At 52.0% G+C, this 13,233-nt stretch overlaps 1 protein-coding gene across 1 annotated transcript; it reads right to left on the bottom strand.

The window, feature by feature from the left end:
• Positions 1–3,371: 3,371 nt before the first annotated feature.
• LOC117070556 (golgin subfamily A member 8B-like) lies at positions 3,372–5,919 on the bottom strand. Its single transcript, XM_033189880.1, has 2 exons — positions 5,437–5,919; positions 3,372–5,329 (listed from the first exon to the last, which is right to left on the bottom strand). The coding sequence occupies exons 1-2, from the start codon at positions 5,677–5,679 to the stop codon at positions 5,159–5,161; spliced, it is 414 nt and encodes a 137-aa protein (XP_033045771.1). The 5' UTR covers positions 5,680–5,919; the 3' UTR covers positions 3,372–5,158.
• Between the last annotated feature and the right edge of the window lie 7,314 nt (positions 5,920–13,233).

Genomic DNA, 13,233 nt, shown 5'->3' with positions numbered 1-13,233 from the left:
CTCTGCATCCAGTGCTCGCTCCCAACAGTACCCCTAACTCACCCACAGCAGCCGACACAGCCCCATGCTGACTCTAACAACCATGCACAAAAGCAGCAAGAAATGGCCCATGCTGCTTTCTGGGCAGGACACTCCATCCTGCAGAAGGGACCTAAAGGTCCCTCACTCCTCCATCTGGAAAGCAGGGCTGCCAGGGTATGGGGCCAGTGGTTGGACTTACCCTATCTGCCTTCCTCTGCTCCCGTTGCAACTCACCCACATGCTTCCAGCAATACTGCAGATGGCTGGCCAGATCCTCGGCCTCTTCTAGAATGAAAGAGGTTGAGATGGGGCCCAAAGGCCTAAAGGCCTATCAAAGCGCCAGGTTGAAGGATGATGGGTGCCCAGATTCCCACCTTCAAACTGCCTGGCAGCACGTTCAGTGTGATACAGTGCTGTCTTCAATTCTGCTTTCTCAAACATCAAAATTCCAATTACCTGATTTGAAACTTTGGGAGAAAAGTCAAGCAAATGCTGAAAGAAAAGGAAAGCAACATTCTCCAGAGGACAGGAGGGAACTTCACACCCTCCACTCACCTGTAATTGCCTCTTTAGGGCTCCCTGGTTTTGCTGGCTTTCTTGCTTTTCCTGTAGGAAAAAGAAGACAGAGCTCTTACTAGGGGGAGGCAGAGATGGCCCAGCAAGGGACTTGCCCCCTGAATGCCACCAATGTCCTGAATGCCCCAGGACAGGCCCACCCATGGGACCAGGTTATCAGGGACCCTGTGGGGATGAGGTGGAATCTGGGGGGTAAGCCTTCTTCTCCAGGCTGGGAGTGGGCAAGACGAGACTGGGGCCTCTACATCTGAGTGCCCCTCAAACCCAGCAGTCACGCTGTGAGCAAAGAAATCACGTTACTACTTCGATGAGATCCAGTTTCTTGGACGTGTTGTTTCCTTGGGAGAGTCAAAGGAAGGTGACCAAGGGTGGCCCCTTCAACTCTATTCCCCAGGCCATGAAGCGGTAGGCAGAGGCCAGGAGTGGATTTTAAAGGCAAAGTTCTCAGACTCACTGGGACCATGAACTGGTCAACTCTCCTCAAGCTCCCAAGGACAGAGGATTTGAGTCTTTGTTGGTTTTGGCCCACAGCCACAGAACTGAAAGTCTGAATCTGGATTCTCCCGAAAGGACAGTAATATAAAGCTTTAGAGATGGAGTTTGAGAAAAGCTCACCTTTCTACCAGCTTGTGATTTAGAAAGGTGCATTCACTCAACAAACATTGACTGAGCACGTACGGCCAGGTATGGTTCTTCACAGCAGACATACAGGACAGAAAAGGACAGACAGGATCCCTTGGCCCTGAAGTTTACATTCTACTGGACCTTTAAATCATGGACTCTCAGAGCTAACAGAGACTTTTGATGCTCTCTAACTCTACTTCCTTGGAAAACACAAGCCCAAGAAGGAGAGGTGGCTTATCTAGAATCAAAGAACAAATTAGGGCCTGAGTCAGGGTGGAAATACAGGGCTCCTGAAAACCAATCAGGCCAGTGCTTCCCTGAGAAGCCACAACCCCATGGCATGTGTGGCAAGAGCTGGAGCAGGGGTGTCTGGAGAAGAGACAGTAGGCAAAGAAGGCAGCGACAGAAGAGCCATGATGCATGCTTTGTGCTCTGGGGTCCCTCCAGCTGAGGCCATGGCCCCCCAGCTCCCCATTTGCCCTTGGCATCAAGGACCCCCAGTTCTTTCTTCAGGGCCCCAAGGGGAAACTGCTGGAGCCCAGGACTTGCCGTGTGGAATCAGCGGACCCCATTGAACTCTTACCAATGACTCGATGGTTTTATTCAGTTGACTGAGTGTTATATAACTTGAGCCCAGGGCGACTGTTACCTCTTGGTATCTGCTCTAAGGCACATGAAGAGAGGAGGAGTTGGAGGAGGATTGAGGGGAGAGGTAGAGAGAGCAATCATTAGGGTTGGGGTGTGCGTGAGCTGTCTCAGCTGGCAGAGGGGCACCCAGCCCCCGCTGTGGGAGGAGGTTGGAGGGCTGGCCTGCAGGGTCACTGGGTCATGGCCCAGGGCCTCTTACCTCCAGATCCTTCAAGGTAGCAGATGATGCAGGACCCTCCGCATGGATACATGTTGCTGACTACAAGAGATGAGGGTGTGCATGGAGATCTTCTGTCCCCTCAGTGTCTAAGCCCTCTGACTTCCTTTCTTCCCCAGCAACTGGCAACATTTTCTTTTCTGCATAACTCAGACCCTTCATCCCGTAACCTCTTTATGCCAACTTCTCTCATGGTTCTTATCTCCCCACTATCCCTCCCTCCCAAGCACTCTCATCTGGTGTTTCTACAGCAGGATAAAATGATGTAACCAGCCACGGGGTCCAACTCCTTCATATGAACAGCTTCAGGGAAGAAGCCTCAGGAAGGGGCAACTTCCTCAACATTGCCCAGCAAATTGGCTGGTCCCAGGATCTTTCCTCTCTCTTGTGATCCCTGCCTCAGCTTCTTTCTATCATACTTTCCTTCTCCCCGCACTCCCCTCTGGGCCACAATTTCTGAAGTACCTCAGAAGCAATGCCATTGAGCTGTTGGGAGAGTTGTTGCAGGCTCTCGGTTGATGAGAAGGTCCTAAGGGCAGAGACACAGACGTCAGGAGTGCAGGTGGCTCAATGGGAAAGAAGGTCTTAGACAGTGGTCTCCCTGACTCCCTCAGCCTAGAGACTGCTGCCCCGATAGGAGACACTCACTTACTTTCATCCATGAGATTGGGGCTAGTATCATGATTCTGTGTGGGAAGAAACATATGAGATGGTCATTCAATTTCTGTAAGAATCACCGAGGGCAGGGTGAGCCAAGTTACCAAGCTCATTCCAACAATATTCTATCTCCCCAAACCTCAAGGAAAAGCCCAGTTTCAGCCTTCCCATATCCCAGTCCCCAGGAGGGCACTTCGCCCTAGGAACAAACTACTTGTGAAAAATAGAATCCATAGTAGGTACAGGAGGGTGGCGGGCAGAGGAGGAGGAGGCACGAACTTGAGGTGCCGCTAAGCTAGTGAGACTGGCACCAGGCAAGGGACACCACCAGGTAACACGGTGTCATCAGCAGGTGGCTATACAGACACAGCATGGTCTTTGGCATCTGTCACAGAACAGAGCGCAGGGCATTAGGGGGCCATGCAGGAGAGAAGGTGCCTCAGTGCCATGAACACAAGAGTGTGGAACAGGTAGGACAGATGCTGGTGCAGTCAGACTGACAGTCATGCGTGCTTGGAGCCACTTGGGGGTGTGGATATGGTTTGCCCGGGCCTTGGACTGCTAGGCAGCATTTCGAATGGCCAAAGCTCAAAGCAGAGGCTGCACAGCCTCCTTCATGAACACATGAGGACCTCACTCCCCCTGGAGCTCAGCAAAAGACAGCAGCAGGTTCTGACCTGTGGCAGCCACAGCAGGCTGGAGGAAGGTGTACCAAAGTCAGGGCGGAGAAAGGCACTGTTCCTCCAGAAGGCCAGTCTGTGCCGCAGAGTGACCCTAACTGGGCCCCTCCTGGGCAGAGGACAGTGATGAGGAAGTAGTAGTCTGGGCAATGTACAATGTAGCTGTCTGCCTCTCTCTTCTCCCTTGCCTTCTCCCTTGTAGTGGCATAATCAGCAGGGATTACCATCTCCTACAGCTCACCCAGCTTCTCCGGCAGCTCCTCCTTGACGTGCTGCTCAGACTAAAGTGCACTGGTGATCTCCATGTTCTCATTGTTCTGGACAAAGACAAGCAATCACGCCACCCACTGCAGCTGGAGATCCCAGAACTTGGTGTCTGCCTCCCATGGCACCGGGAAGGATGGAGGCAGATTAGAAAAATGATCCCCTCTCCCCGACAGCCATCAAAGCAGGGCTCTGGCTCACAGGTCCCTTCAGAAGTGCCACTTCACATGAGGGCTACACTGCCCCCACTTAACAGGTGGGGAAACAAAGTCTTGGAGGGCTAGGGAGGAGGACAGTCTCCCCAGGTGGGATGCACGAGTTTTACAAAGCTGCTCTCTGCAGCTGCTCCTTGAGCTCAGGGTTCTGGCAGAGTGCAGGGCTGATGGTGGTGAGGTCGTTCTGCATGGTCCCCAGGGTTTGCCTGCGTACCTCCGCCTGCTCCCCTCAGAGCTCAGCTCCAGCAGCCTCTCTTCCTGCTCCCAGTTCAGGCATTTCAAGCCCCCATTGTCTTGCATGTGGGCCCACTGGAGCTGTCCTGCCACACTCTCCAGCTCCTTCCACAGGTGCTCAGCCTCTGCTGGTAGCTGCTGCTGCAGCTGGAGACCCCAGAACTTGGTGTCTGCCTCCCATGGCACTGGGAAGGATGGAGGCAGATCAGAAAAATCATCCCCTCTCGCCCACAGCCATCAAAGCAGGGCTCTGGCTCACAGGTCCTTTCAGAAGTGCCACTTCACATGAGGGTTGTGCCCCCTGCTGGGGGCTCCAGGGGTGAGGATTCAGCTGAGAAAGGAAGCAGACAATAAGGGCCTCTGGATTCTCAAAAAACCCCTCCTCTTGGTACACAGCTCCTCTCAGGCTCCCCAGACTTGGCCTCCCTGCTAATGATTCTCAAAAAAAACCCTCTGCATTCTCAAAAAAAAAAAAAAAATTCTCCTCTTGATCTACTCCTCCCCTCAAGCTCCCCAAACTTGGCCTCCCTGCTAATGATTCCTCACACCCTGATGGTAGCCAATCTTCCAAGCCACTTTCAGGTACAGACAACTGTGGGTGGCTGACAACAGGCACTTTTTCCTCTTGGTTGATGGGGACAACTGAGGCTCATGAAGATGACAAGACTTGCCGTCTCCTGGCACAGACCTCTTTCCCTCTGCCTCAAAGCCCTTCCATGCGCCCACCTCCCTGGGGCATTCTAAGCCATCCCCACAGCCCTCTGACGCCATTCCTGCTCCCAGGTCACCCCAGCCTCAGCTTACCCATCTGGTTCCTTAGTTCAGCCAAGCTCGTCTCCAGTTCCTGTACTAGACTCATGCTATGTGCCCTCTCCTCCCTCAACATGTGCACCTGCCCAAAGCACAGTGGGGAAGGGCTCTGGAGAGCAGGGCTGGTGGCTGGACGGGCTACCATCTCCCTTTCTGCCCCTACCTCCACAAAGCCCAGACCCATGACCACCTCTGGCTGTGCTCCTCCCATTTCACAGAGGCCTGGAACAATCAAGTGACCTATCTGTGGTTGGAGCTGAAGGGTCAGGTCTCACCTCCTCTGACATCTCCCGCATCCTCTGCCACCACGAGGTGCTTTCTCCTTTCAGATTCTCAGCGTGTTGATCTTTCTCCATCTGTAGTTGTTTCAGTGACTCCATCACCTACAAGAATGGGCACAGAAGTTAGGAAGGGCTGTCACTGGTCCTCACCTGGTCCTGGCCACCTGGGGTTATCTTCCTTCCACATCCCTCCCTCTGCAAAGCCTCACCTGCCCCAGGTGTGCTTCCAGCTGTGCCCGCTCCTCCATGGCCTGCTGTAACTGCTGGTTAGCATTAAGAGCTTCATAACCAGCTTCAAGTCCTCCATCTGGGAAGCTGGGCTGCCAGGGGATGGGGCAGGCTGTATGACTCACCCTGTCCATGTTCTTCTGCTGCATGGAGACAGCAAAGAGAGTTCGTTCCAACTCTCCCATAAACTGCTGCAAATACTGCAGGCTGCTGACCAGATCCATGGACTCTCCTGAAATGAGAGAGGTTGAGATGGGACCCAAAGGACTACCCCTAAAAGCCTGTTAAAGCGCCAGGTTGAAGGATGATGGGTGCCCAGATTCCCACCTTCAAACTGCCTGGCAGCACGTTCAGTGTGATACAGTGCTGTCTTCAATTCTGCTTTCTCAAACATCAAAATTCCAACTGTCTGATTTGAACCTTTGGGAGAAAAGCCAAGCAAGTGCAGAAAGAGAAGGGATTCTCCCAAAGGACAGTAACATAAACCTCTATGAGGCAGGAAAATAGGGTCTGGAGGCAGGGAACCTAAGACTGTTTTGCGCCGACTTCCTAGAACCAAATCGAATGGTAAATAGTGAGAAGTTCAGATCTGGGGAGCCTGGGCTGTTCCACATAGTGCCCTTTAAAAGGTCTAGAGCCTGGCTTAATGTACAACTTGGTCAATAAAGATCTCTACTGTCGAGTTTCTTTGCTTTAGAAATAAAATATTAAATTTTTTTTAAAAGATTTCAGGCCAAGGATGGTGGTTCATGCCTGTAATAACAATACTTTGGGAGGTTGAGGTGGGTGGATTGCTTGAGCTCAGGAGTTCGAGACCAGCCTGGGCAACATGGCGAAGCCGTGTCTCTACAAATACAAAAATTACCCAGGCGTGGTGGTGTGTGCCTATAGTCCCAGGTACTTGAGGGGCTGAGGCAGGAGGATCGCTTGAGCCTGGGAGGTGGAGGTTGCAGTGAGCCAAGATCACGCCACTGCACTCCCGCCCTGGTGATACAGGTAGGCCCCGTCCCAAAATAGAAAACAAACAAAAACTCTACTCTCTTATTATTACCGTGGAATAGTCGAAGTGTTGGCTTGAACCTCAGAAGGAAATAAACAGACTCATGAGCTAGCCATATAAGTGTAATCTACATAATAATGGTTTTCATCCATGACGCAATTTTTTAAAAAATGTAAGCCCTAACCCTGAGATTCTGATTCCCCAGGTCTACGGCAGGGCCCCAATTGGTAGATTTTTAGCAGTCTCCAGAGGATTCTATGACAGGACCAGAACAAGGACCTAAATTTTCCAGCTCTTGGCTGGAGCCTCCCCATACCGTGCATGATCCCTAGACCATGTCCCCAGCTGGATGGGGCTCCCACCACGCCTGGGGCTGCAGCCTCTTGCCTGAAGCAGGAGCTCAGCCCTCTCCAGCTTCCTCTGAAGCTCCTTCAAGTTGAGTCAAATCCCTGACTTCACGGTCACTAGGACTTGAAGCTTCTCTTCTCGTTCTGAGTTCTTCTGCTTCAGGGACTCATTGTTTTGGCTATGGCCAGAGGCAGGAGAGAAAGGAATGAACGAAAGAGCAGAAAGGACAGCTCCTCTAGCTTCGCCCCACAACCACAGAACCGTGGCACTGGAAGGGACTTCAGGAATCAAAAGTCACAGGTGGCACACCAGAGAGAAGACATGAGTTCCCCAAGGCCACACCGTCAGTCAGGGGCACAGCCAGTACTAGAGCTTAGCCTGTGCACACAGACAAACCTGTATGACCACCTCACCACGCTCACCTGCACCCCTCCCACCTCCCAGCACATCACCCATGCTAAGGGCCCCAGACCTCCCATCCCACCGTCCCCCATCCTACCTGTTCTTACATAACTTCAGCCTGAGGGCATCACTGTCTCCGGTTAACTGGTTGTTGTACTGAAAATACAGAAAGGTGAAGTCAGGATACAGCAGGCAGAGAAGCAGCTGGCAGACCAGGAACGACAGCTACAGTGACTATTCCACAGTAACACTTCCTCACTCTCAGTCACGCTTGACACATTTTCAAGGCATTTCCAATCCCACAGTCTCATTTGTTTCTCAAAGAACTCAGTAAGGGCGGAAGGGACAGGGAAAGAGATCAAATTTATAGCTGGTTACCAGAGGCCCAGAGAGAAAAGAGAATATTGCTATTGTTATTACCATTATGACTGCCACTGTGGGAACCTTTATTGAGTGCTTCACCAGGCACCATGCTAGCAATCCCATTTAATCCTCACAACCACCATAGCAGGCAGTTACTATTATCACCTCTATTGTGTAGTTGAAAAACATGGGGTGTTAGAGGTTAAGTGCTTGCCTAAGATCATCAGACAGAGTTGGTTGGGATTTGAACACTCAGGTATATCTGATTTTCTAAGACCATTTTTTCGCTATCAGGCAGGAAATTAGGATCTGGACGCAGGGAACATAAGGCCTGTTCACACTTCAGCTATAAAAGGAAATATCCTCCCTATGGGGCCTATGGCTAAATGACTTTGTAACTTTACTTCATCCTCTCCATTTACATAGGGCATACCCGAAGTAACCAATGGAATCCTCTAGGGGGTAAACTCCCAAAAATTCTTTAACGGTGCCTTTGAGCCCTTATGCTCGGGTGCACTCCCACACTGTGGAGTGTGCTTTCAGTTTCAATAAATCCCTCCATTCCTTCCTCACTTTGTGCATTTTGTCCAATTCTTTGTTCAGAATGCCGAGAAGCTGGACACCCTCCACTTAACAGCTGGGGGTGGGGGCACAGAAAGAAAGGGGGATAATCTGGTGTTCAGTTTTTGCAGGGTACATTCCCATAGTCCAAAACTCAGAAAATACAGAAGGGAAATATCTCCCAGCCACCCCGTTCCTCTCTCCTAAGTTTTTTACAAATTCTTGCAGACGTGTTTTATGTATATTATCATCGTACACACACAAACACACACACACATGTTCCCTCTTTCTACACAAATGATAACATACTAAAGATACTCTTCTGTACCTTCACAGTGCAAGTACCATATCCCCCACCTAGGACTTGGCCAAGGCCACAGCCAGGTAACGGCAGGGTAGGCACTTGGCCTCCAAGCTCTGCATCCAGTGCTCGCTCCCAACAGTACCCCTAACTCACCCACAGCAGCCGACACAGCCCCATGCTGACTCTAACAACCATGCACAAAAGCAGCAAGAAATGGCCCATGCTGCTTTCTGGGCAGGACACTCCATCCTGCAGAAGGGACCTAAAGGTCCCTCACTCCTCCATCTGGAAAGCAGGGCTGCCAGGGTATGGGGCCAGTGGTTGGACTTACCCTATCTGCCTTCCTCTGCTCCCGTTGCAACTCACCCACATGCTTCCAGCAATACTGCAGATGGCTGGCCAGATCCTCGGCCTCTTCTAGAATGAAAGAGGTTGAGATGGGGCCCAAAGGCCTAAAGGCCTATCAAAGCGCCAGGTTGAAGGATGATGGGTGCCCAGATTCCCACCTTCAAACTGCCTGGCAGCACGTTCAGTGTGATACAGTGCTGTCTTCAATTCTGCTTTCTCAAACATCAAAATTCCAATTACCTGATTTGAAACTTTGGGAGAAAAGTCAAGCAAATGCTGAAAGAAAAGGAAAGCAACATTCTCCAGAGGACAGGAGGGAACTTCACACCCTCCACTCACCTGTAATTGCCTCTTTAGGGCTCCCTGGTTTTGCTGGCTTTCTTGCTTTTCCTGTAGGAAAAAGAAGACAGAGCTCTTACTAGGGGGAGGCAGAGATGGCCCAGCAAGGGACTTGCCCCCTGAATGCCACCAATGTCCTGAATGCCCCAGGACAGGCCCACCCATGGGACCAGGTTATCAGGGACCCTGTGGGGATGAGGTGGAATCTGGGGGGTAAGCCTTCTTCTCCAGGCTGGGAGTGGGCAAGACGAGACTGGGGCCTCTACATCTGAGTGCCCCTCAACCCAGCAGTCACGCTGTGAGCAAAGAAATCACGTTACTACTTCGATGAGATCCAGTTTCTTGGACGTGTTGTTTCCTTGGGAGAGTCAAAGGAAGGTGACCAAGGGTGGCCCCTTCAACTCTATTCCCCAGGCCATGAAGCGGTAGGCAGAGGCCAGGAGTGGATTTTAAAGGCAAAGTTCTCAGACTCACTGGGACCATGAACTGGTCAACTCTCCTCAAGCTCCCAAGGACAGAGGATTTGAGTCTTTGTTGGTTTTGGCCCACAGCCACAGAACTGAAAGTCTGAATCTGGATTCTCCCGAAAGGACAGTAATATAAAGCTTTAGAGATGGAGTTTGAGAAAAGCTCACCTTTCTACCAGCTTGTGATTTAGAAAGGTGCATTCACTCAACAAACATTGACTGAGCACGTACGGGCCAGGTATGGTTCTTCACAGCAGACATACAGGACAGAAAAGGACAGACAGGATCCCTTGGCCCTGAAGTTTACATTCTACTGGACCTTTAAATCATGGACTCTCAGAGCTAACAGAGACTTTTGATGCTCTCTAACTCTACTTCCTTGGAAAACACAAGCCCAAGAAGGAGAGGTGGCTTATCTAGAATCAAAGAACAAATTAGGGCCTGAGTCAGGGTGGAAATACAGGGCTCCTGAAAACCAATCAGGCCAGTGCTTCCCTGAGAAGCCACAACCCCATGGCATGTGTGGCAAGAGCTGGAGCAGGGGTGTCTGGAGAAGAGACAGTAGGCAAAGAAGGCAGCGACAGAAGAGCCATGATGCATGCTTTGTGCTCTGGGGTCCCTCCAGCTGAGGCCATGGCCCCCCAGCTCCCCATTTGCCCTTGGCATCAAGGACCCCCAGTCCTTTCTTCAGGGCCCCAAGGGGAAACTGCTGGAGCCCAGGACTTGCCGTGTGGAATCAGCGGACCCCATTGAACTCTTACCAATGACTCGATGGTTTTATTCAGTTGACTGAGTGTTATATAACTTGAGCCCAGGGCGACTGTTACCTCTTGGTATCTGCTCTAAGGCACATGAAGAGAGGAGGAGTTGGAGGAGGATTGAGGGGAGAGGTAGAGAGAGCAATCATTAGGGTTGGGGTGTGCGTGAGCTGTCTCAGCTGGCAGAGGGGCACCCAGCCCCCGCTGTGGGAGGAGGTTGGAGGGCTGGCCTGCAGGGTCACTGGGTCATGGCCCAGGGCCTCTTACCTCCAGATCCTTCAAGGTAGCAGATGATGCAGGACCCTCCGCATGGATACATGTTGCTGACTACAAGAGATGAGGGTGTGCATGGAGATCTTCTGTCCCCTCAGTGTCTAAGCCCTCTGACTTCCTTTCTTCCCCAGCAACTGGCAACATTTTCTTTTCTGCATAACTCAGACCCTTCATCCCGTAACCTCTTTATGCCAACTTCTCTCATGGTTCTTATCTCCCCACTATCCCTCCCTCCCAAGCACTCTCATCTGGTGTTTCTACAGCAGGATAAAATGATGTAACCAGCCACGGGGTCCAACTCCTTCATATGAACAGCTTCAGGGAAGAAGCCTCAGGGAAGGGGCAACTTCCTCAACATTGCCCAGCAAATTGGCTGGTCCCAGGATCTTTCCTCTCTCTTGTGATCCCTGCCTCAGCTTCTTTCTATCATACTTTCCTTCTCCCCGCACTCCCCTCTGGGCCACAATTTCTGAAGTACCTCAGAAGCAATGCCATTGAGCTGTTGGGAGAGTTGTTGCAGGCTCTCGGTTGATGAGAAGGTCCTAAGGGCAGAGACACAGACGTCAGGAGTGCAGGTGGCTCAATGGGAAAGAAGGTCTTAGACAGTGGTCTCCCTGACTCCCTCAGCCTAGAGACTGCTGCCCCGATAGGAGACACTCACTTACTTTCATCCATGAGATTGGGGCTAGTATCATGATTCTGTGTGGGAAGAAACATATGAGATGGTCATTCAATTTCTGTAAGAATCACCGAGGGCAGGGTGAGCCAAGTTACCAAGCTCATTCCAACAATATTCTATCTCCCCAAACCTCAAGGAAAAGCCCAGTTTCAGCCTTCCCATATCCCAGTCCCCAGGAAGGGCACTTCGCCCTAGGGAACAAACTACTTGTGAAAAATAGAATCCATAGTAGGTACAGGAGGGTGGCGGGCAGAGGAGGAGGAGGCACGAACTTGAGGTGCCGCTAAGCTAGTGAGACTGGCACCAGGGCAAGGGACACCACCAGGTAACACGGTGTCATCAGCAGGTGGCTATACAGACACAGCATGGTCTTTGGCATCTGTCACAGAACAGAGCGCAGGGCATTAGGGGGCCATGCAGGAGAGAAGGTGCCTCAGTGCCATGAACACAAGAGTGTGGAACAGGTAGGACAGATGCTGGTGCAGTCAGACTGACAGTCATGCGTGCTTGGAGCCACTTGGGGGTGTGGATATGGTTTGCCCGGGCCTTGGACTGCTAGGCAGCATTTCGAATGGCCAAAGCTCAAAGCAGGGGCTGCACAGCCTCCTTCATGAACACATGAGGACCTCACTCCCCCTGGAGCTCAGCAAAAGACAGCAGCAGGTTCTGACCTGTGGCAGCCACAGCAGGCTGGAGGAAGGTGTACCAAAGTCAGGGCGGAGAAAGGCACTGTTCCTCAGAAGGCCAGTCTGTGCCGCAGAGTGACCCTAACTGGGCCCCTCCTGGGCAGAGGACAGTGATGAGGAAGTAGTAGTCTGGGCAATGTACAATGTAGCTGTCTGCCTCTCTCTTCTCCTTGCCTTCTCCCTTGTAGTGGCATAATCAGCAGGGATTACCATCTCCTACAGCTCACCCAGCTTCTCCGGCAGCTCCTCCTTGACGTGCTGCTCAGACTAAAGTGCACTGGTGATCTCCATGTTCTCATTGTTCTGGACAAAGACAAGCAATCACGCCACCCACTGCAGCTGGAGATCCCAGAACTTGGTGTCTGCCTCCATGGCACCGGGAAGGATGGAGGCAGATTAGAAAAATGATCCCCTCTCCCCGACAGCCATCAAAGCAGGGCTCTGGCTCACAGGTCCCTTCAGAAGTGCCACTTCACATGAGGGCTACACTGCCCCCACTTAACAGGTGGGGAAACAAAGTCTTGGAGGGCTAGGGAGGAGGACAGTCTCCCCAGGTGGGATGCACGAGTTTTACAAAGCTGCTCTCTGCAGCTGCTCCTTGAGCTCAGGGTTCTGGCAGAGTGCAGGGCTGATGGTGGTGAGGTCGTTCTGCATGGTCCCCAGGGTTTGCCTGCGTACCTCCGCCTGCTCCCCTCAGAGCTCAGCTCCAGCAGCCTCTCTTCCTGCTCCCAGTTCAGGCATTTCAAGCCCCCATTGTCTTGCATGTGGGCCCACTGGAGCTGTCCTGCCACACTCTCCAGCTCCTTCCACAGGTGCTCAGCTCTGCTGGTAGCTGCTGCTGCAGCTGGAGACCCCAGAACTTGGTGTCTGCCTCCCATGGCACTGGGAAGGATGGAGGCAGATCAGAAAAATCATCCCCTCTCGCCCACAGCCATCAAAGCAGGGCTCTGGCTCACAGGTCCTTTCAGAAGTGCCACTTCACATGAGGGTTGTGCCCCCTGCTGGGGGCTCCAGGGGTGAGGATTCAGCTGAGAAAGGAAGCAGACAATAAGGGCCTCTGGATTCTCAAAAAACCCCTCCTCTTGGTACACAGCTCCTCTCAGGCTCCCCAGACTTGGCCTCCCTGCTAATGATTCTCAAAAAAAACCCTCTGCATTCTCAAAAAAAAAAAAAAATTCTCCTCTTGATCTACTCCTCCCCTCAAGCTCCCCAAACTTGGCCTCCCTGCTAATGATTCCTCACACCTGATG

Source organism: Trachypithecus francoisi, unplaced genomic scaffold (genome assembly GCF_009764315.1).
Source record: "Trachypithecus francoisi isolate TF-2019V2 unplaced genomic scaffold, Tfra_2.0 Lachesis_group3, whole genome shotgun sequence".
NCBI lineage: Eukaryota > Metazoa > Chordata > Mammalia > Primates > Cercopithecidae > Trachypithecus > Trachypithecus francoisi.
This window is presented reverse-complemented; position numbering and strand designations above follow the sequence as displayed.

Coding starts and splice junctions, on each gene's coding strand:
- LOC117070556 (XM_033189880.1), bottom strand. CDS start 5,679: ATGGATCTGGTCAGCAGCCTGCAGTATTTGCAGCAGTTTATGGGAGAG. Junction 5,330..5,436: donor TGGAAGCACACCTGGGGCAG/GTGAGGCTTTGC, acceptor CCATTCTTGTAG/GTGATGGAGTCACTGAAACA.